Genomic DNA, 23,393 nt, shown 5'->3' with positions numbered 1-23,393 from the left:
TATTTTATAATCAAGTTGGGAAACATCCTGGCTTAATCATATTGACTAATCCCTGAATTTAGGCTGAGTGCATGAAAGCACACGGTACCTCGAAAAAAATTACCAAGTTTATGATTATTAATGCCTTATTTTTATCTTAGGTTTCCTTGCATATTTTTCCTTTTCTCGTTCTCTATTATAATTTTACAAGGTTTCAGTTCTAGGAAAAACGAATGGCACCAAAGCCTTTTGGGCCAAGACAGTAGTTTCTTCTCATTTGGGACCAGGCAAAGGAGGGAGGGCCTAAAAATACTGAGTGGTAATAATTAAAAAAAATAAATAAACTGTACATGGGTGGACCCTTGATGCTGGTCCATTTCCACGCCAGAAAGAACTCTCCAAAGTCGGAGCAAGAGAACACTCCAACACCTGGCCTGGTTCATGCCGTGTCCCCAAGACCTGCACGGACAGCTTGACCTGTGCACAGGCGTGTCGGCTCCTCATGGCTCTTCACGGCTACAGACTAATGATTACGCAGATCAACCAAAACCAGCATCTTCTCAACAAAAGCCCTCCCCAGAGCAGCAACACACAACTGGATTGGAAAACGGCTATTCTGCTGGTATAGCCAACTGAAGAGAGACAGTGTTCCATACCTGGTAGTCTGGAAAAGAGAGGAAAAGAAAATCAGAAGGGAAAGACCATAGAGAAACATGGGAACATTAATAGAAAGACAATATATACCCCACTGTCATTCCCCGAACGTTCCCCAATGACCCACGTTCTCTTCCTGCTCTGGGTCTTGGCACACGCTGCCTGTCTGCCTCCCTGAAGCCAGGAAGTGCCTGCTCCGTTGTCAGTTAAAACACCCCTTTCTCATGGAAGCTTTCCTTGACATCATGAGGATGTTTCTGCCTTCTCTCTACATCGTCAATCATAGCATCTCTCTCATGGAGCTTCTCTGTCTGTCTCTTACACAGCCGTGTACATTTTAAAGGTAGGGGCCATCGCTGTCCCTCCAGGTGTCTAACCGAGTGCTCAGCACACAGTAGGAGCGATGAATTCATTCTTACAAGCTTGCTTCTCACGGTCTCATTTCACTAGAGATCCTTTGAGATTTTAATAATCTGCTAAAATCTATTAGCTCACGGAAGATAGATGTGATCCCACTTCAGAATGTGACACAGCATGAACTCTGCCAACGCATTTGTGATCACGCAACCTTCTCTAAACCTCGACCACAGACAGACAACGTGGCTGCCGGGCGCTCACCTCGCACTCCTCCACTGACGTCCCCGTAGCTGTTGTACTGAGCAAAGTCTGTAGAAACAGGCTGAAGGGAAGGAAAACATGGAATTAGAAAATCGACTCCACAGTGCCCATTCTGGATTCGTGAAAAGGAAGAAAGAATTTGCAAAACCTAAGACTTCTTCCCAAGCTGAATTCCTGGACCCTCATAAATTTTCTTTCCTATTTCTTTTTCAACTATGAAATCTCTTTGTCTTTGGTGGCCCATCCAGTGCCGCTGCTCAGTATTTCTTGCTGATAAATAAAAATACATTTCTCCACATAGTTCACAGTTTTATTGATGCCATGATGCTTTGTGGGGAGGGGAGTTGCAACCAACCTTCCTATATCTTTTTACAGCAGAGATAACGGGTCGAGTAATTACTTTCTGCTTGATTGTAGAAATATTTGCCACCCTATTACTTAATTGAGTCTTCCCACAAACTTACATATGGTATTCTTTGATCTAAAGTCAATTTCTCTCTCTCTCGAGAAGTATTTTATTTTGCCTGTGACTCAAAGTTCCTTGCCAGATCAAGATTAGGATTTTCATTACATTCCAACCCTGAGATCATAACGTCAGATGTACTCAGGCATCATTTCAGTACTTCGACCAGGACCTAAGAGGGAATAAGCTGAGAAACGACTGCGAAATCTTACCCGGTGAAGCCCGTTTCTTCCATAGCCTGGGAGAGATGAGGTTTTAGATGACAGAGCATGTGAAGCTAAATGAGAAAAATAAAGAAACAGTTAGGAAACCGGAAGTCTGATTCTTTAATGAAATCAGCAATATATCGTCTACCTTGCAGGATAGGTGATTTAAAAGAAGACAATAACCTAAATAATACTGGGCTCAAATGTCCACAAAACGCCCCTGTGTTGGGTGATGCAGGGAATGCGCTGGCAGGGGTATAACTGAAAAGGGTGGGGAGGAGGAAGTGCTCGGCATGCTTTATCTCTGACTCCTCAGTACGACGCCCATGACGCTGTTATTATTTCCATTTTACAGGAGAAGAAATAGGAGCTAAGAAAAGTTAAGTATCTTGCCCGGGGCCACTCAGCTTATAAATTGCTGAGCAACAATTTGAACCCTGGGCTATTTGGATGCATAAGCCCGTGTCTCAGTTGGTGTGCAGCAATCGCTGACCCAAAAGTCAACCATGTAAGTTATCGAGATGTCCTGAGAGGCCTGGGATAGGATGTCCCATCAATCAAAGGTGTAGACGCCTCATAAACTGCCAGGCTTTGGGGAAAGCAGACCTGGGCTTGAATTCTGGCTCTGCTACTTAACACCTCTGCGTCTGTGGGCACTTCGTCTTTTTAAGTCTTCGTATTTTGGCCCATGTAGGTATAACGCTATATAGTCTTACGGAACAGAATCACAGAATTAGGTGGAACTCTGAAGATTACTCAACCACCTATCCAAGGTCAATGCCAGGGAGGCATCTATGAGAGGCAGCAGAGTATTCCAGTTGGACTCCTAAATCCGAGTTTTGCTAGTTACTAGCGATGTGACATTGGGTGAGTTAAACTTCCTATACCTGTCCCCCGAGCTACAAAAAGGGATGATAACAATATCACCTACTTCGCTGGCACATTGTGAAGATTAAATGAAATAATGTTTAGCAACAATGCTTGCAGACAGTAAACACTAAACACATTTAAAGGAAGGCTCGGGAAATTATGCACTCGTTCGGAACAGGGGAGAAGAAATCTTGTGAGTTGGGAGAGAACTGGCTTATGACAAACATAATATCCTGCCGGACTATTCCAGCCCCAGTATATAAGTTATCTCCTTTAAAAGTGACAAAACCACCACCACGTCTTCAGCTCTTGCGTTGAGTGTATTAATGTAAGATCGTAATGCTGAGAAAATGCTGTCCATGCCGTCTACTGTCAACGAGCACCTGTTCCCTCTGCGGGCTTCCTTTATGCTGCCTCCTCCTGAGATGACTGTCCTCAACTGACCCCTCGTGTTCTCGAGGTCCTCTAAGGGCTCCCCTACTTCCAATGGGAAGGAAAAGCACATTTAAGGAAGAACCATGACATGCTTAGAAGCTCGGTTGACATGAAGTGTATTTTCCATACTTCTTTTTCAACAGAACACTCTGTGGGTTCCACCAGAAATGACCCTCCCTCCTGTGGAGCAGCCAAGGCCATGTCCCTGGAGGCAGGTGGCCTATTCTCGGCTCAAGGAAGGCGGTGGGGAGCGGGGCGTGGTCCATGGCTCACCTGAGTTGATGGGAGAATCATAGCGACTGGCTGACAGGGAGGATCTCTCCCGGCTCTCCCTCTCCCTCTCCCTCTCCATCTCTTCTTTCAATATCAGCTGCCCTAGGCCTGAGTTGAGCTATTCGCAAAGAAAAGAAAAATGAAAGTGGTTACGTTTATGGAAATGCGATTTCTTTTTAAAAGGTTCTGCAAGAAGGTCCTGACTTTGGAGAGTCCTGGATGCATATAGGAGCCTGGTGGTTCCTCGAGAGATAGTCCAGGTTTGGGACCCTGAACCCTTTAGCCTTTTCAAATGGTGAGGTTCCATTTTCCTAAGTCAGGTTCCATATCAGAAGGTGTGCTCTCTCTCCCTTGCCCTCCCCCAAAATGCCAGCGGGTGGCCTCAGGAGTCATGTGTGAGTGTGTGTGGATTTTTGATGTGTGAAGGAGAGACTGGGGACAGTAGCCTTTACAAAGAAATTTTACCGATTTGTTCAAAAATAAGGAAAAAAAAAGTAGTATGTGCTCATTGTATAGTTTTTAGAAAATCCAGAAAAGTAACCTATAATCCACTCAGAGATAATTATTTACATTTTGATTTATATCCACCATTTTTTCTATGCACATATAATACAAAACTGGGCTGACACAAATGTGACTTTGTAACCTACCCATTCCTATAACTAGTATCATGTGCATTTCTCACATAATGAAGTATCTTTGGAAAATGTCACTTGAAGTGATTCTTCAATCCCTATTGGTGGGAGAGTTTTAATTTCCTGGCTCCCTCTACCCCAGGCTACAATCGGCTCGCCTTCTATTTGTCTTCCGGGATGTTGCAGGCCCGTGTTAGAGGTGGGAGGGTATAATGAGGGCTTCTTGGTGGCAGTCTGCTTTATCCCTTCTCTCCTGGCCCAGATATACACACAAGGTCCTAGGAGTCCCGAGGGAAGACTTGGAGAAATATTTAATCTCAAGGGAATTCCTTCAACTGAGCCTGCATGAGGGAAGGAAGGCCTTGCACCACGTGGGTATACACCTTGGCCCTACCTGACCCTTGAGCATCCTTTCAACACATGCATCACACACACACACACATGCCCTGCATGGAGTCTCAGTCTCCTTGCAAAAGCTCAAACATTCCACGTCCCTCTAACTTCCAGCCTCCAGGTCATCAATTCCAGAACCTATTACATACTTTGCTCTTGAGCACTGGGATGACTTCTTGCTCACCTTGGCGGCTTGCCCACAGCAATCACTTAAAAAATACAGAACAAACGGAACTGCATTGAAGCCCGCAGCAAAGGAGTTTAAGGACAAACCTTCATTAATTGCTCTTCTTGAAGCTGCCGGCGTCTCAGAAGTTCCTCGTCATCTTCCTCTCTGCCACTAGATCTGCGTCTCGTGTCAGCTCCTAATTCCACAGCAAAGACAACTTCTCACATTAGCCCCATGGCAAGGGGATCTTAAGGCACTAGTCCACCTGTGTCAACTTGTCAGGCTGGCAAAGTCAGCGGTGGTCTTGAACGTTAATGAACAGCATGAGGGAATAAAGGGCCTACCACCAGTTCAGCGCTACTGTTTGGTTTCTTGAGACCACAGGTCTGTCTGACCAGCCAGCTGAATGTGTGATCCAGTAAGGCATGGATTTTGGCCTCCCAATAACTCGCCTGCTCGGTAAGAACTCAGGGTTGCCATTGCCATTGAGTCTGAGTCATCCCACTGACCACTGGTCACAGCTCTCTGCGGTAAGTGGGAGGGGCATCTACTCTTACTATTGTGATATCCCTGAGGTCAGTTTTCAAATAGAGGGGAATCCAAATTCATCTACATACCCTTAAATAAGATAGTCATTCTCGAATGACAAGTTTTAACATCTTGTAGCTTTCTTCTTTTCCTGAATATATAGACCCGCCCTAATAATATCATCCTGCCTTCTACTCTTTAAATTCATTAACAAGTATGCTTTTTATTTTTCTCGTAAGGGATGGGTTTCTAATGTTTACTTTTTATCAATCCTTTGAAAAATGGTCACAAAAATGTTTTCTACTAATGAAACTCAATAAAAATTGTTAATACAGAAATATAGCTAAAAAGTTACTTAGGTACAATATTGCAAATCATGTATAATTTTTAAACTTTCTGGTGAAGGGGAGACAGAGTGAAAAGGAGAAATCTGTCTGCACGGATGGAAAATCAAGATAATTATTGTTTTCTCTAACTTGCTTGGATTAATCTGGCTGTGGTAGGAAACAGGAAAGTTTGCTAATCTAATCAAAATAAACTTTAACTAACAGTCTGTTTTTCTTATTTTGACTAATGGGCCAGAAACTGTCTTCATTTTAGAACTCGAAAGAGCTTTAAATGACTTAGTGATGACAGTTTCAACAACGAAACGTTAATTCTCCCCAAAAGTGTGGCTGCTGTAATGTCTCTACTTAGCAACAGATCTCAAAGGACTGGGCCCTGCCTGGCGGGCATGGGCTGGCAGAAGGAAGGGGATGACTGTTCCGACCAATGTCAGTGAATATTCTCTCTTTAGTCTATACTAATAAAAATTAATAGACACGAGTTTGGAAGAATTAGGTACATCTCAAGTCAACGTCATGTATAGAACACTTGTGAATAATGAACCCAGGAAGTATTTTTTCCTTTGACTATTTCTACATATATAAATTGCTTTACAATCCGCTTATATTGCCTGTAAAAGGCGATTGCAAAAATAACTCGATAAAAACAGCATGAGGAAGAAAATCTGGACATTTTGGAAAATTGAAGGCCTTTTAGGCTGTCAACAGAAATACGGTAAGATAGTCCTATCTTTGTGAAGCCGACTTGCTAAATTTTCAGTATTAGCTTCTGAGTTTGCTAATACCACTTTTTAGGCCAAGTGATTTCATGACTGACAAAACAGTAAAGACGCAGACACAATTCTAAAGCATAAATTTGTGGGTCAAAGCAAAGAATGAAACAGCTCAAATGTGACATTTTAGCACAGAATTCATGGAAATGATAGATGTAAAATCACGTAACTTTACACAAGTAATATTTCATGTAATAGCCCTGCTTATAGATGGAGAATGTGAGCTCATAAGAAAAGTAAAAGTGCTTCAGTGTTTAGATTGGTTGTTAAAAGAATTGTAATTATAACTCAGAAATAGTCTAAAACAAATTTAGCTGAAAGAAGTCACGCTTCTGTGGACACTCGGTAAATTCACCCACTAGATTCAGATTATACAGAACAATGTTTTGGCCAAGCGGCTTTGATTCATTGGTATTCAAAAGAGTTACTGATACTGCAGTATTAATCCTGAGGGTCCATGCACGTTATTTGTTTTAGACCAGTTCTGCATCTGGATGGTTCGGTTAGAGCAAGGTTCTGGTGATTGGGCATTTGTAACTTTGAAGCATTCTGTACACACATTAATATCACATTAGCTCTTTTCGCTATTCTACCTCTTGGTCATATTTTTCTTAAAACCTTTTAGGATAGGACACTTTTTTTTTTTTTTGTACATTTTTAAGCATTTCATGTTGAGACCTTCTGACAATTTGTCCATTTGGCTTAGCTGTGACAGTTGCATACCTACGGCGGCAAGTGACGGGGGACCAGGCCAGTGGTCCGTCTCAATCTTTGGTATCTCGCTGGGGTCTGGAGCCTGGGCTGCTGGGAACTTGGAAAACTTGATGATGTCTTCTGAAGATTTGCTCTGGGCTGCCAAGGCAGCTGCATCTAGGTGGGAATCAGGGTTGCTTAGCTACCGGTCTGCAAGGCCATGGTGGTAAGCCCACTAACATAGTTTTCTTGTGCCCTGGTAAATGTTTCAACTCCATAAAGCTCTTTATTATCACTTGCCCAGTCACTTGGTGGTGACTAGTGACAACTCAACTCATTTTCCAGATGTTCCATCAGAAGCAAAGCTTCATTTTACATCTACCTGTTCTATACCTGAAACACCTTGATCTAGAGCTGTGCTGTCCAATACTAGCCACATATGGCTATTTAAATTTAATAAAATTAAATGAAAAAAAATTACTAAAATTAAATTTTAGTCCCTCAGTGGCACTAGCCACATTTTAAGTGCTCGATAGCCACATGTGACTAGTGGCTACTGTCCTGGACAGCACAATGATAGAATATTTCCATCAAGCTAGAAAGTTCTATTGGGCAATACTCTTATAGAGCAATTAAAAATTTCAATTAGTAATTTGAAATTAAAGAGTTAAATTCAAAGCATGGACTATTGTCACTTGACTGTAGCTCTTCATCATTAGGAAGGTTGGCTGGCTTTGTCTTTGTGGCTTCTTACCCACAAATACATTGATACAGTTGACTTAAATTCTTATATATTATATATATGTCCTTGAATCCTAGGAGAAATGGAACTGGGAAAATCCACTTTTAGCTTGCAGGAATTTAGCACTGCGACTTTTGTTTGCTGTAGCCACTCATTGTCTTGGTCAAGGGTCTGCACATACGAGCGAGCGAGTCACCCAACTTTAAAACAACAAAAGCCAGGGAGTCACCCAACTTTAAAACAACAAAAGCCAGGCTAGCTAGCAGCAGTGTTAGTTCATGGAGTTCGTAATGGCTGTGCCTAGAGAAGTTCTTGGCTTAGAGCCCCAAATCCAATCACAGAGATGGAGCAAAATGAACCAGGATAAACGGTCAGTTCCTGATTCTAGCTGATTTTGCGAACGGACCTGGGATGTTACTACACATTTCAAAAAATATTGACAATGATTTAAATAAAACTTTCTCCCTTCTCTGGGCCCACAGATTTTTTAATTCAGAAGTAACTTTTTCAATCTTCAGCACCAACTCCCCATTCTTACAGAAACCTTTTAGGTCTCGGTTTGCTTAAGCGACTTGATCAAGGTTGTCCTCTATAATAATAAGGAATAAAGTCTTGGCCAGGCATGAAGCGGTGTTTCTCTGACTTTCTAACCTCATGGGAAAAAGTTCAGCTTAGAAACACTGCTACTATATCCTCTTCTTAAAGGACAAAATGTGTTAGCATATTACAGACTGAGGTCTGCATTACTGCCCACCCCCCCAAAAAAGTGTGACTTTATTTAAATCTAGGATTTTTCAGGTGCATCAGGGCACAGATACCAATTTTGGGTATACTATTTCTATCACTTGGAACTGCTGTTTTGCAGAATGCCCTTTGGGAGGTACTGCTTTGGCGGTGCTAATTTTAATTAATTACAGTAGTCTGAAAAAAAGTAAAGAGTAAAGCCAAAGTAAATTTCAAGAAGCCAATGCATCCCTTCCAAATAAATAATCTAACATTATACAATCATTAATCTTAATTATTTGACTATTTTTGTTTAGAGAGGTAGGGTCTAGAGAATTTAGAATTTAAAAAGGCCTCTAAATTGATAAACTCTGGGGATCCTGGTCTTAAGCTTAAAAAAAACATGACTTCAAACAGTACTTACGCATTAGAATTGGTGAAGTCAGTAAACATTCACATGTTAATGAGTGGGTGAGAAGACATTAAACCATAAAAAAAAAACAAACAAAAACAATGTTAACAAACTTAAAAAGCAAGCACATGGTGTAAAATCTTAAAAAAACAAAAAAACAAAAAACAACCCAACAAACAGATGAGGAAAAAAGTCATAGTCCCAGAACGGTTACAACATATACATTCTCTCTTTTTCCCTAAATGTTGGCCTAAAATATTTTCCTTCTGCATTTTCAACTTTATTTGCTTATCACGTATCCTAACCCTTAAGGGCTCATTAATGTCAACTGTATTCTAAAGGCAGCCTTCAAATTTCCAGCCACAGATTGTGTGTAATTTTCTGAAATCTGAAAGACCTGAAGACCAGTCTTGGCTTTCTATTCATTCACAAGATTTATGGCAGATAAATCTTGAGAGACCTAATACTGGTGGAGGAAAATGTGATTTACATACAGTAATGTGATTCCTTGGGTTTTAAAATTCCATATTCCCAGAAAAGGAAAATATCAGTGATTCTTAGTTTGCAGGAATTTCAGAGACAAACTAGCCTAACTCACTGGGTTTTAGAGATGAGAAAACTAAGGGACAGAGAAATCGTGTCCATGACATCCTAACTCACAGAGCCGTTTAAGTGAAGAGATGGGATGAGGGCTAGGACCTCTGTTTCAGCGTGTGTCACGTCCGCTCCACCATCAGGGCACAGATGTCTGCATGCCCCATAAGAAACCGGGGCACTGGACAGCCAAGCTGATGTAGGTTTAGTCAAATTAATTTTTCTAGGTCACTAGCTTTCACTAGTTTTAATTTAACAAATTGTAAGCTGGTCAAAATTATTATAGAGATTGGTTAAATCACTTAACGGCAAAGAAAACAAAAGTCTTGGTTGGGTGTTTGTGAATTACTGTGTGGCCGGCACTTCCCCTTCTCTGTGAATGAAATGGTACATGGTTTGATGGGGTCGGAAATGAACTAGAAGCTTCGTGACCAAGCTCAGTGTTCTCCATGTAGGATAACCGATTTCACAGTATTTGCGTCTTAGGAGAACAGAAAGGCATAATACGCTGGGCACCCCGATTTGATTCTCAAAAGCAGCAGCAGATAAGCCTTTCAGAGGACAGCAAAGAGAAGTTCAGCTGAGGCTGCTACTTAAAAGCTACACGGAGGAAAGCGGGTTTTACCATGCTGTTTGTAGATGGGTGGTTTTCGGTAAATGTTGATCCCTTGATCTGTGGAAATGAAAAGCAAAGATGTGTGATTATGGGAACCGGTTCGGCGATGGGAAAAACAGATCAACTGAGAGGCAAACCAAACTGAAGACTCTTGAACAAAAACAACCCAGAAAGTTAACTTGTATTACAAAGATTGAGATTACTGGAAGAGGAAATTACAGGAATGAGAGAATTACTATAGACGAGTGATATGAAATCCTTTGTAATACATCTTTGGATATATAGAGATGTAACTAAGTCACGAGCCATTTATTTCAAATACATACTTCACTAAAAGTAGGATTAAAACAGGAAGAAATGCAAGCAGTGGAGGTACTCTAATGGTGAGGAAGACATAATCAGTTTGGGAAAAATCCCCAAATTGCTACTGTCTAGAAATTGAGCTCCCAGTAGATCTCAGTGGCTCAATTTACTTTTCAACTAATGAGTGAAACGGTGGAAAGCGATATAGTAAGAGTTTTTTAAAATACATAAACACTTTTATGCATCAGGCTAGTCTGATATGCTACCAGGATGATCAACAAATTCCTAACTTTTATCAGCCGAATTTTATAAAAAGAAACAGATGCCAAATATTATTTATATATTTGTACAGGATCTCATTTGATTATGCTATCATTTCACTTTGAGTGCAAATACTCAGGAAATTTCAAAAGCTTTGTTTCTCCAGAATCTTGGGCATTATATCTTAGTGGGGCATTCTTCATGTGGAAAAAAAAAAAAAAGAGTTCAAATGTGTAACATTGATTTTCAAGGTTTGATGCAACTTTTTTAAAAAAACAGTCACATCTTAATGGTTTGAATCTCACTCAAGTTTCCTCTGGTTTATTAGGTAAGTTTGGAATGCAAAAGGGAAAGCTATTACAGATTCCAAATATGTACACTAACATCAACATAATGGGTAATTTATTAAACCACTTTCAGTAGCTACAGAAGCGAAACCATGTACTTCCGGTAGCAAAATAATATTGTGACTTCTGAGCCTATCTTGCCTTTACAAACTGAGCTGACCCTAAACATTAAGATATTAATGGGTTCTGGTTTTTACAGTGCCTGATGGCAAATTACTATTTGTACTGTGACAGCAAATGTACTGTGACAGATCAAAGCTGGCAGCACCAAGCCTAAATTGCAAGATATCTTTGTGGGCTTTGCAAGTGGTTAGTTAGTTATACACTGCAGAAGGAACACCAAATGGATCCCATTTTATTTCTCTCTGAAAAGAACATGGAAAGAATCTCTGCATTGGAGACAAACAGGAAAAAATAAAAGTACTGTCAAGTGACACTGTGGTTCAATCTTTAGAATGGAAAGGTAACTCGATTGCCATTGCAATAATTAATCAATGACACCAGACCACAGAGCGATATCTTAGAAGGCTCTAATATAAAAGGAAAATTAAAATTTTAGTTAAGAGAAAACAAAACAATTCAACTCTCATTCCTTCACTCTCTGCCTCCTACCCGGCTTCAAAAATTTTTGAGAAAATTTAAACTTGGCATTTCACACACACAAAAGTTTTGAAAGGCCCTCTAAGCCAGATCCTGCAATTTAGGGTTTGTTAACTGTGTGCATCCCGATTTAAAGAGCATGAGAAATGGAGACGAGACAGAGGTGACGAGGCTACATTCTACACTGTGACAGGACACCATGACATAGACCGTGTCAGCTCCTACCTGGAACATGGAAATGTTTAGGGGCCTGAGCGTAAGTTGGAGTTAGAGGGCGGCTGTCTGGCCGGTGGGGGAGAGGGGAGTTTCGGCCGCTGGACGGCTCATTGCCTCCAATGAGAAGAATGGAGAAAACAAAATGAGAGAAGGGAGAGCAGTAAAGGAAACAAAGCAAGCGTAATAAAGATCCAAAACAACAAACTGGAAGGAGTACATCAAAAAGGAGAAACAAAAGAAACAAACTCAATTTGTTAACTTGGCTTGCAAAAGTGATATAAGGTCAAGGTTTCCAAAAGAGAGATTTGAGTTCAAGTGGAACTCGGTTAAAGCAGCTAGCAGTAAGATGCATCATTCCAATGGCATGCAGTTGAAGGCTGTGAGCCAGCAGCACACTGATTAAATGGAAAGTTAATTAAGAGGAATGGAAAGTCACTTGCTAATGATTCAGGAATCAGTTGTCAGATGGTTAAAGCCTAAGCATCTAAAGGAGTGGGATACACGAACCCCAAAACAATCACCAACAGGCGTGATGGCAGAGGCTGGCAACTGGGATATCTTTCTCTGAACGGAAGGCTAAGTCTGGGAACCTGTGTGCTCACCCAGTCCTTCCCCTTAGCAACACAAAGTGCCTTCACTGCAACATATGCTTCTGTTTCCTCACTTTGAAATACACAAGACAGTCAGACCCCTTTCTTCCAGGTGCAGTAGGACCACTTATACCTGTCTCGATCTTTCTCTTCAAAGATGAGGCTCCACCCAGTCTAATGATTCCACCCGCGAAACATTTACTGAACACCTACCATGGCTGGGCACTGAGCTGTGGCCAAGGATAAGTAGATAAATGAGATTTACTCCTGCCTCAAGGGGCTCAGTATCTACCTAAGGAGACAGACTTAAGACATAAATATAATACCATGTAATTGCTTCCTGAGAGGTATATGAAAAATTCGGACACTCACATGAAGGTGTGTGCCATCGATTCTTCAGGAAAGCTACAGAAAAAGTTAGAATTGAGCTGGGCATGGAAGAGTAAGCCCACCAGGTGAGTGGTGGACAGAAGGGTGGGGAGGCTCAGATTCCGAGGGCTGGAATATCATGAGGAAGGAGGTATGAAAGGGCCCTAGTGGGTGGGAACAACTGGACTGGCCACCTTGCCCGACAGCATGGTGCTCTTAGAGGAAAGAATGGGGAAGAGGCTGGAAAGGATCGCTGGGGCTTGGCTGCAAAAGCCTTGAGCAGTACCATAGCCACCATCACTCCCTCTGACCGGGAGGACTGCAGGGATGAAGTGAGACTTGTGCAAAACTGGAAAGAGATCAGTTATTGCCCCAAGTGGTCCTCCTTCCCCACATGTGAGCAAACATCTGTCCCAAGAATATACCAGAAGAGGCAGCACTACTAGTTATTGAATTAGTAATGCAATTACTTAAGATTGAGTTATAAGAGTTCTTTACGTATTCTGGATACATGTCTCTTCTCGGATATTTGATTTGCAAATATTTTTGCTCATTCTGTGGGTGGTCTTTCACTTTCTTGACAGTGTCCTTTGAAGCACAAAAGTTTTAAATTTTGATAAAGTCCAATTTATCAATTAATGCTAACAACTTTAAATTAACCATAGGTCTTCAAAAAATAGAGAATGAACCAATTTATTTTCACTTTTTCTTTTTTCTTTTTGGAAAAATAAACTATAATTGACATATAACACTCTATTACTTTTAGGTGTACAAGAGTCAATTTCTTCAAGTAGGCACACTGTTCTAAATATAGCCAGCAAAGTATAAAAGATGTCAATTGCTGGAGTTTTAAAATAACATGTTTCGTAGAGTTTTAATTTCTCAATATGGGTATTTTTAGGTAACTAGTGCACAGATCTGTACCAAACGTGCAGTTAGATCATCCAGATATGAGATCTGAAATTGTTAACTGGCTCAAACTTATATTCTAGGTTTTTGGTTATCATATTCTGAAACTTTTGTGTTCAACTCAAGTCATTTTAGCATCTAGATCCCAATATATAGACTTTACTACTTAACTGAGGTATTAGCTTCTAAAAATTATGAAGCTTCACTCTAAACTGCTGATCTATTAAAAAGTTCATTTCAAAAAATATTATGTCATTTACTACCAGTTTCCTAAAGAGAAGTAACCAATTCATGTCTAAAAAAAAATAAACACAGGTAGAAACAAGCAGGGGAAGGAAGAATATGATTTATGTTTAGAAGAAAATCTTGTTTTAAATTGAAGGCTGAATTAGTAGTAAGTCTCATTTATCTCTATGTGCCTAGCACAGTGCCTGGCCAATAGTAAGTGCCTAGTAAATGTCTGTGAATGAATGATTGAAGGAGGCCAAATAATTAATCCTACAGCTATTAATGGCCTAACTGAGGAAGCACCCCTGCAGGAAGGACCATCATCTTTCTCTTAATTAAAGGCAGCCAGAAGCTAGTATACAATAGCACCCTCTTTTTAATGACCTTCCCATTAGAGTTGGTCCTCAATAACCCCAATTTAATTGTTTCGCTTCAGAAGTATTCTTTACTCCTATAAACATTAGAAATTATTTAAAAGAGTAATCTATAATTGAAAAACAGACTAATTCTTATGGGCTATGCTCGGAAGACGTTCTAGAGAAACATGACTTTCTTGCTGGATTTGTGGATGATCCTGAAGACTTTCTGTGCAGATCCTGAGCACTGGCTGCTTCTGCTTCTGAATCACTCTCTTCATCCTTTACCTCTAACTTGTAGAACATCAGATGTTTCAGAGAAATATCTCACAGGTTTTGGTTATCATACCCAATAAGATGAAATGCCATTGAATTTGTTTTGATAATTATTAGCTAGTATCATGCACGCACACAAATATCTGCATATACGGGACACAAAGGTCTAAGGTTATTAAAACAGGCATTTGCCCGAGTATTAAAAATCTTTCTATCATTAAGATGCTCTGCTGGCAAGTGGCAGTAGAAGCCCACCACTTCTCTGATATGGCTGATGACTCTCAAAGGCTACGGAGTGGCTGTCTGAATTCCCAGTGGGTGCATTCTGGATGAATGCTGGCTCCAGTTGGGCATGGTTCTTCATTTGTCTGCATATCTTTCGCAACCATTGACCTTTCTAGTTGCTAGAAAAAAACACTGGAGTGTTCATGTCCTTGTAAGTAAATTTAACTCTATTGTCATTTAAAGCTTCCCAGTAAACATTTTAAAACACTAGGTAAAGAGAGACTCAGCAACACATCCATCTAAGTGATTCTGTACAACATGACTTCCGCACGTCACAAGGGCTCACTGGGAATAAGGTCTCGGAAGATGTGATGTTAGGTACCAGATTCTTAGCCCTTGAAATACCAAAGTCATTGCAAAATTTTGGCATTTTTCCAAGAAAAATTCTCAAGGTGAGGCCTCTTTCCCAATTCTATCTTAAAACCCCTATCTTTAAGTGATAAAGCTTTTAACCCCACCCTGGAAGGAAATAACTGATGAGAGCCCTAAAAATATTATTTTTGTGCTTACTTCATTACTTAGGCATAGTGATGTATGAGGCATCAGATGAAACAGCCTATATGGAAAGTATTGTTATTAACATCGTCATCATCATCGGCTATCAGCCCAGAGTTAAGACACTGTTGAAAAATAATAGTGTATATATCATATAATATTGTATATATCACACTCAGAGCCACTTTGCCCTGTATTGGTTCACTCTAAGTTGTTAGTGATCTTAGCTATTGTGATGAGAAGTTATTATACACACACACACACACACACACACATACACACATATATATTTCTTAACCTTTAGTTTTAGCTCCTTCCATGTCAACCTAAGAAGCCAATTCTTCAGCCTTTGGGAGATCATTCCTTGCAGGATTCTCACTGTACTTAACAAACTCAAATGCTCTGTCCTCACTTTCATTCTTTTTTTGAGGCATGCTGACAGCCTAAGTGACTATTCTAAGATCCTTAGACAAGCAGACTGAGATGGCTGTGCTTGCGTCTGCTGTGGGAACCTGCTTAGCTTTCTGGACGCTAAGTGCTCATGCCCCAGAATATAAATGAATATTTTGAGGGGAGCTTAAAGTCGGCAGCATCTAGAATTTCACGAGTTTCAAGATTGCTGGTTCTTGTCTAAAGCTTTAATAAGTGTTATTATGGTTTCCTTCAGCCAGTGTCAAATACATATTTGCATCATAGGAACTCATATCTATAGCAAAACAGGGAAGATTTCTTTCAAAGAGACTTCATATATGTAGCCCTCCTGTTCCCAAATCTGATTCGTATTTCATGGACACAGAACGTAATGACTAACAGTATTTCAAAAGGGAGGGAAGAGAAACTCAGAAAGCAAGGCACAAACAGAGCCCAAAACAAAGCAAAAATAGTTCTTCCAAATCTCTAGGCACACACTTGTCAAAACGGTCCAACAATGACATACTGGTGTAGAATGAGGCTACAAACAAGGTCAGAAACAGAAATAAAAACACACCCGAAAACAAGACGGACATTACAGAGAACAGATGGGGAAGCCAATGAAATAGAGCCAGTCTGTGATGTGCATCTCAGCGTTCACAGCCATGCAGCATCCTCAGCTCAATGGACTCTGGGGACCTGGGTCACATGCATGACAAATAAGGACCAGGAAGTGGACTTGTGCAATGAGAGGCTGGGCTTCTGGCTGCAAGAGCAGCAAGGGCCCCCTGCCTTTAACCACGCGTTCCTGAGGCAGTCATCCTACCCTGGGGTCCTCAAGCCCCCCAGCTTACATTTGGTGTAACTCCTTTGAGACCACTAGACAAGCTCCAAGATAAAAAGTAGATGTTCAAATGAAGGACTATGGAAAATCCCAGGGGACTTTGCCCCATTTTAAAAATACCTCAGATGTGTTTCTCAAGTGGCTATAAGTTCCTTCTGTGCTAAAATTTCCCAGGGCTGGAGAAGCCTTCCATGTATGTGGATATGTGTTTTTTTAAAATGACCAAGAAGTAATTCCACGGAGAATCAGCATTTAGCCATTTAACTATATTAGGCTTTTACAGCCACACCTTTAATACACAAATTCTCCGTGATTTATTTTGTAGTTTAGCAAAAGGTTCATCTGATTTTAAAACTAAGCATATACTATTAGGTACGTTATATTTTGTATCTGAAGTATATAAACTATTTCACATGAATAAATAATAGGCATATGTCCAGTAAAAAGAATGGGAGAGAGACTATTAGACATTTTTATATATAAACTCAGGGCCATGATAATCCCTCTGGGCCTAATGCTTTTTATAATTTAAATACATAATATTAGACTGTGTCAAAAACTTTGAATTTAGACTGGACACAGAGAAGAATCTATATCTACCTTTTTAGTAAAGCACCATTTAGGCACACAGAGGTACTGTAATTTCCATACTTATATTGAAAAGTAAAAATTTATTAATTTTGTAATTTAAATGACTGAAGTAGCTGTTTGTTCTTATCCTCAATAAGAATGCAATTTTCTAGTTAAAAAGAGATGGAAAATAAAAGTTTGCTTTACAGATTATGCCTCATGTACATTTATATTGAAATGCGCACCCTTAATTTGAATGAGGGGCAAGAAGGCCCAGGGTCTGGTTCAGGTGCTGCCACTTCTTGGTCGTGAGCTCTTGGCCGGGTCGCTGAACTGGGCCCCAGCTCCCTCATTTCTGCCCTGGGCCTGTGTCACAAGGACGCCATGAAGAGCAAATGGAAGGATGCAGTGGACGTGCTTTAAGAGCACCGTGCCGGGGGGACCGCAGGTGGACGTGAGCTCAGAGCTCACTACACATCAGCGCACTGTACCATCCACGCCCTAATGACCTACGAGAGGTTTTACAGATGAGGTAAGTGGCACTCAAAAAGTTGTCAACAATCCAAGGTCCCAAGGCTAGCCAATGACAGAGATAATACTCAAACCCAGGGCTCAGTGTCCATACGGGTGTCCCATCTCCTCATAAGACTGCTTGCTCTTAGACATAAGGTAAGTCTTATTATTTCGTGATATGTTACTTATACAAACTGCATGACTTCACAGCACATGACATTTTTCTTTCTACAAAAAATATCTCTTCCGAAAGATGAAACATATAATAACCAAACAAGGCAGTTTACATTTTAATGAATTAAAAATATATCTTCTCTTGCATATTAGAAACAAATGAACAACAAAAAACATCTTAATTTGGTCAAGGGCTTCTATATTAAAGTCTCTTTAAGATACATCTGAAGTTTTTTTCAACAATTCCTTATGGTTTTATAGACACTCTCTAAAGTATGATCTTCACATCTAGATAAAGAAGTTTTTCCTCCAAAATACTAATTAGCAATAATCATTTAAAATAATCTGTCAAGAGTTTTAGAAAGTATTGCAACTACCAGAAAAAGACTGATCCTTTTGCTAATGGCAAATGATTATGTGTCTTCAATAAGCGCATCAGCAGTATTATTTCCACAGCACAGAAAATGCCAAAATAGCACATCTAAAATTACTACATGCTGATAAGTATGGTGCCTCTATATTTTAGGACTCAGTTGCCTCAAAAATCCAAGTGAGCACAAAGAAAACAGCTCGAGTGGACTGCAAGTGCGAGCGCACTACAACAGCGTTTAAACTACGCGATAAACGTTAGCGGCATGAGCACCTGGAATGCAGGGTTAGCGCGACCCTTTAGGGCTGTTAGAGGACGCAGGATGACATCTGGGCTTGCCTGCTCCTCCCTCCTTCAGCTACTTCCATTGATTAATTTGGTAAAAGTTAGCATCTTTTGGGGAGCTCACGCTTACTTTAAATTATGGCCCCTTCCTAACAACCCCTTTGGGGCTCTTGGGTCCCCCAACGCATGGAGGGGAACAGGAGCCCCGACTGAGGACGGCTGCAGAAGCATAATGGACGATGAAGAAAACAATGGAAATGCCATCGAGGATGGCCAGCAATGTGGGGCAGGGACAGAAAACAGATGGCAAAGCCTCTCTTCTCCATCATGTAGAAATGAGGACAAGCCAAAAGATTGTTCTCAGTTGGCTCAAACAGAAATTTAAGTTCCATTGCCATAGATCTTTTTATACTGTCCAAACATCTTAATATCGTTAAGTGGTTAAGTTAGCTTTGGGATATCTGTTGCTAAATACTGTTGGGTTTTGCTGAGCCATACTGCATATTAAAACCAGGCAAATGCTCCAACTATATATTATATTTTGCTTTTGACACGTAGAAAAACAAAATAATAATATATGGCTTTTTTCCCTAAGGAGTAGATAATAAATCTTATGGTCTTAAACATACTTCCTGTTTCTTCATCTAGAGCCCTTAGAAATGACATATTTCCCCTAAGGAGAGATGCTATGCCAGTTCTAAGACACTGTTGGGTGTAGTCATGACATACGCAGGCATGCTGAGAGGTCGAAAGCTCGGAGCTGACTCTTGGAGATACACCTTATTAGCCTTCCCAGGGTGCTAATAAATCTCCGCTATGCAGGGTGCTGCCTGAAGAAGCCTGCCTCCTTACCTTTGATATGGGGAATGAAGTGGTGTCGGAAGGGGGAGTTGGGGCGGGAGTCGCTGTGGGTGGAGCTGAGGCTGCTGGTGCGCAGGTAGGACAACCTCTGCACACCAGGAGACAGCAGCTCTGTGCAGCAAGGAGTCAGGGGCAGGACAAGATGGAAACAGAAGAGAAGAACAGAAATTAACACAGGAGCAGGGACCACGTCATTGTTCCGAGGGGGAAAATAAAGGTTGTTAATCAGGAGTCTGAAAAAGGAGGAAGGAAAAAGGGTTAAGAATGCACCTGCTAAGGGTGAGGCAAAGTGGGGAGAATTTGCAAATAAATAGGTTTAGGTCAGTGCAGAGTCCCTCTCTGAGAAAAAAATGGCTTTGGTGAAGACGATGGCCACCAGGACACTCTCTGTTAGGGTGACACCGGCTACCGTTGAGCCTGTACCAGGCACATCATTTAGACTCAAAAATGGCTGTTTTAAAAAGCACCTGACAAAACAGAACCCTCTGAAGAGCATATGAAAAAAAATGACAATAATTTCAAGAACCTTCAAAAGGAGTATTTATATGTAAGGGTCAGATTCTTTTTTTTAAGCTGCAAACTTCTCCACTGGAAGTTTAATTTTATTTTGCCTGTGGAGAAAGAACAAACAAACAATCTATTTGTGTTCCCTGGATGTCAAAGAGCTACTTCGATCCTGAGAATTGTATAGTGGCCACACTGGTGACCTAGGAACTTAGTTACCTCAAAAGAAGAACGGACCATTCAAACTGATCCCAGACCTCGGGGCCTTGCAGCATCATGTCTGGAGTGGACAACTTATGAACCTTAATAATTGACATCATGCATATCTGTAATATATTGTGAAGGGACAGCGGAAGGAATGCTTAGAATGGGGAATGTTCTAAAGGCTACTGACATCAGAACTGTGGATGGGACAGACGAGAACTTCCTAGTGCTCAATAAGGACGTGACCTTTCAGGAAAACGATGTCGCTGGACCGACTGCTGCTCTCTCACTATTCAGAAGTCTCTGGAATATTTTCCCCTGCAACCTCCCATGTCATTCTGATGGGTCACGGTTGGGGTCTCAGTGACCTCAGCATATGCCCGTACACAGTGGTGGTAGCATAAAGGGTTTCTTGTCACCCAGATAGACAAGGGCTTAAATACAGACCCAGGCCCAGGGCATGCATGAAAAATGAATACATGTTGTACAGGAAAAAAGAAAGGATTTCATTTCTTTAAAATTCTAACTTTAAAATTAAAATTAATGTAACAACAAATATTGAGTAAATATTTATAAACCTAGAGAAAACTATACATTATTGAAGGATTAAATAATAAAAATTCAATCCTCTATAAACATTAAATCTATGGCTTTAAAGGGAAGATTGCAGCCTTTTTACATTCTGTTCATTTCCTTTGGTTTTGTTTTATGAAATAAGTTAGCATATGAGTGGAATTGTTACATCAGCCTCAGCGGAAGCAAGAAGCTTAAAATGAAGTTTGCACAGATGTATGTTGTCACCACTGAGTTTGTTTAAAAGGCCCAAATCTTCCTTTGTGAATCCATTTCTCAGGGAATTCTGGGTCTGTGCTGGGGATATAGGGATAGGGACTAAATTCTGCACAGGTAAAAGGCAACTGAGACCCACTGCTATTTCATATTCTCTTATCATAATACATCTCAAATGTTTTTATGTTTTCCATGTCTGATTCAGAATTTTAAGGTTGGAATAGATCTTAAAAGATATCTACAACCCTGGGCTTGTATACAATACTTTCTTCTAAGAAGGTGCTTAACCCAGCATGCTTGGTAATACCATGTGCCTGGATAAGGGAAACAAAATAAACCCATCGATAAATGGCTAATACTAGATTTTAGATGAGGCTGATATGCCTAAAAGGCACAACAAAACACTTTCTTTTAGAGATCTTCATTTTAATTCTAAAAGAAATGAGGTTTTCTTCAAGTTTAAAAAAAAAAAACCAAAACTCTCTTGCTTCCAGTCATTCACTGTAAAAATGTAATTATTTCATAAATCATAATGAATATAACCATAACATGACTCATTTCAAGAAAAGATATAATACAAACGATAGTTGGATATGAGTTTTCTTTTTCTTTTTTTTCTGGGAGAGGAGTGTGTATGTATCTGACAGCCAGCTATCAGTGATGGGGAAATAATCACACCGAAACACAGATTGTCAGTGAATCCCGGGACAGCTGCCCTTACCAGGTCTGTGAAAATGCTGGGGAGAACGAGATGTGGTCGGGGTGTAGCTGTGGCGGCTGTACACGGGGGAGTTGATGGAGCCCTGGCTAGTGGACCGGTGGATCATCCGGTCCCGAACATCCTGGTACCCCTGGAAACACAGTGCGAGAAAAACGTAAGCACAAAACACGCATTCAGGCTATCATCGTGTTCAGGTAACATCAAGCTCCACGAAAGGTCCCCAGGAACCCTCATGTCCACCTGATCATGTATGCACTGAGGGCCACATTCCTCCAATATTATGCAAACAAACATTCTACGGTTAATGCATTTTGTTCAAGACCCACAGTACTTGCGTTTACCAAAATTTTAACATGTAAAAATGATAAAATCCAATGTTGATAGAGCTTTGGGATAAAGGGAATAATTCCAATGACCATATTTATATTGGGCTTTTTAGTTTTATAAAGTGTGTTCACAGACATCGGTTCATCAGATCTGCATAATAAGGAAGGTAGGACACGTGCTACCACTTCCTTTTCTCACGGGACGCGAGTTTCAGAAGGTCGCTCACCGAAGGGACCTGTGTGCAAGTGTGTAGCTCGGACAGGCATAGCCTGCTTCAGAGCCAGCCTCCTGACCCTGATCTCACTCACTGCTCCGACCGTCCGCCCACACTGCCCATAACATTGATGTGGTGACATTTTAAGTTGATTTCTCTGGAAAACAAGCTGGTGGTGGCCTCAAACCCAGTATTCTACTTCTCATTTGGGGGATCATATTTCAAGGAAATAATACAAAATGATGTTTAAAAGGAAAAATTTACTCAGATATTTATAATATCATCATTTATAAAGATAAAAATTTATGTTACATGCTCCATAAATTGGGGACTAATTTAAGTAAATATGGCATATCGATTCAATGGAATACAATAGTACTACTAGTATGTCTCTTATGTCCATATCTAGAAAATTATGTTAGGTATTAAATACAGAAAAATCATACACAAACATAAAAATGTCAAAGAATTAGAAGGGTACAAGAATGTTTTACATTTTAGGAATTTGTTGACCTATGAAGTTTCTACTAGTGCAATAAAAGTTTGAAAGTGTGTGTGAAAAACGACTAAATTAAAGCCTCAGTCACTATGGCTGTGTGACACTTGAGAGCAAATAGCAAAGAAACTTTGGTTTGATCCTAGCTGGCTATAACAAAATTAAATAAAAACAACAAGAATACAAAAAGTCCCCAAATAATGTGCCTGAGTTTCATAACTGGTCAGCAATGGAAGTTAATTCTTCATAACTTAAATTGCAATGATCAGAATACTAATGGAATTAATTATTCATAGGACTCAATCATAAACCATCAGAATACTACAGAGTTTATACCATCTTAAATTATAGTGATTGCCTAAGATCAGTTTTATGTAGAACATCCAAAGAGTTGTTTGATTTTAAGACAAGACTGCTGATTTTTTGTTATTACTTTTTAGATGGAGGTAGACCTGACTCTTGAGAAGGTTAGTTATTGGATACACAAGGAAATGCAAAATAACAAGAAACATACTAAATATACAATCCTTTGGTTGTTATCCGTAATAGCCAAAGTGAAAGGAAGTGCAGGGGCAGCCCTTGGTGCTGGGCCTCGCTCTGATGTGGGTCAGTATGACCTTAGGCCACCGGCCTCAAAGCCACCTCCCTAAGGGAAAAATTATGCAGGGACAACAGAAAGTACTTTGAAGGTCTCTGGTCACCAAGTAGGCAGTCAACATGGGGGGAGGGAAAATCAAGAAATTACTGAAACTGGG

General features: G+C 40.4%; 1 protein-coding gene across 1 annotated transcript in view; it reads right to left on the bottom strand.

Annotated features, from left to right (window-relative positions):
• Positions 1-23,393, bottom strand: part of ABLIM1 (actin binding LIM protein 1) — a 206,277-nt gene that overhangs the window by 5,868 nt on the left and 177,016 nt on the right. Inside the window, exons 12-19 of the mRNA XM_023530076.1 lie at positions 21,602-21,731; positions 11,857-11,961; positions 10,130-10,177; positions 4,800-4,891; positions 3,499-3,616; positions 1,927-1,991; positions 1,202-1,312; positions 636-643 (exon numbers count right to left, since the gene is read on the bottom strand). Of these exons, the coding sequence (XP_023385844.1) occupies positions 636-643; positions 1,202-1,312; positions 1,927-1,991; positions 3,499-3,616; positions 4,800-4,891; positions 10,130-10,177; positions 11,857-11,961; positions 21,602-21,731 (677 nt within the window). The remainder of the gene's footprint in view (positions 1-635; positions 644-1,201; positions 1,313-1,926; positions 1,992-3,498; positions 3,617-4,799; positions 4,892-10,129; positions 10,178-11,856; positions 11,962-21,601; positions 21,732-23,393) is intronic.

Source organism: Pteropus vampyrus, unplaced genomic scaffold (genome assembly GCF_000151845.1).
Source record: "Pteropus vampyrus isolate Shadow unplaced genomic scaffold, Pvam_2.0 Scaffold46, whole genome shotgun sequence".
Taxonomy (NCBI): Eukaryota; Metazoa; Chordata; class Mammalia; order Chiroptera; family Pteropodidae; genus Pteropus; species Pteropus vampyrus.
Note: the sequence above shows the minus strand (reverse complement) of the source record. Positions and strands in the feature narration are given on the sequence as shown.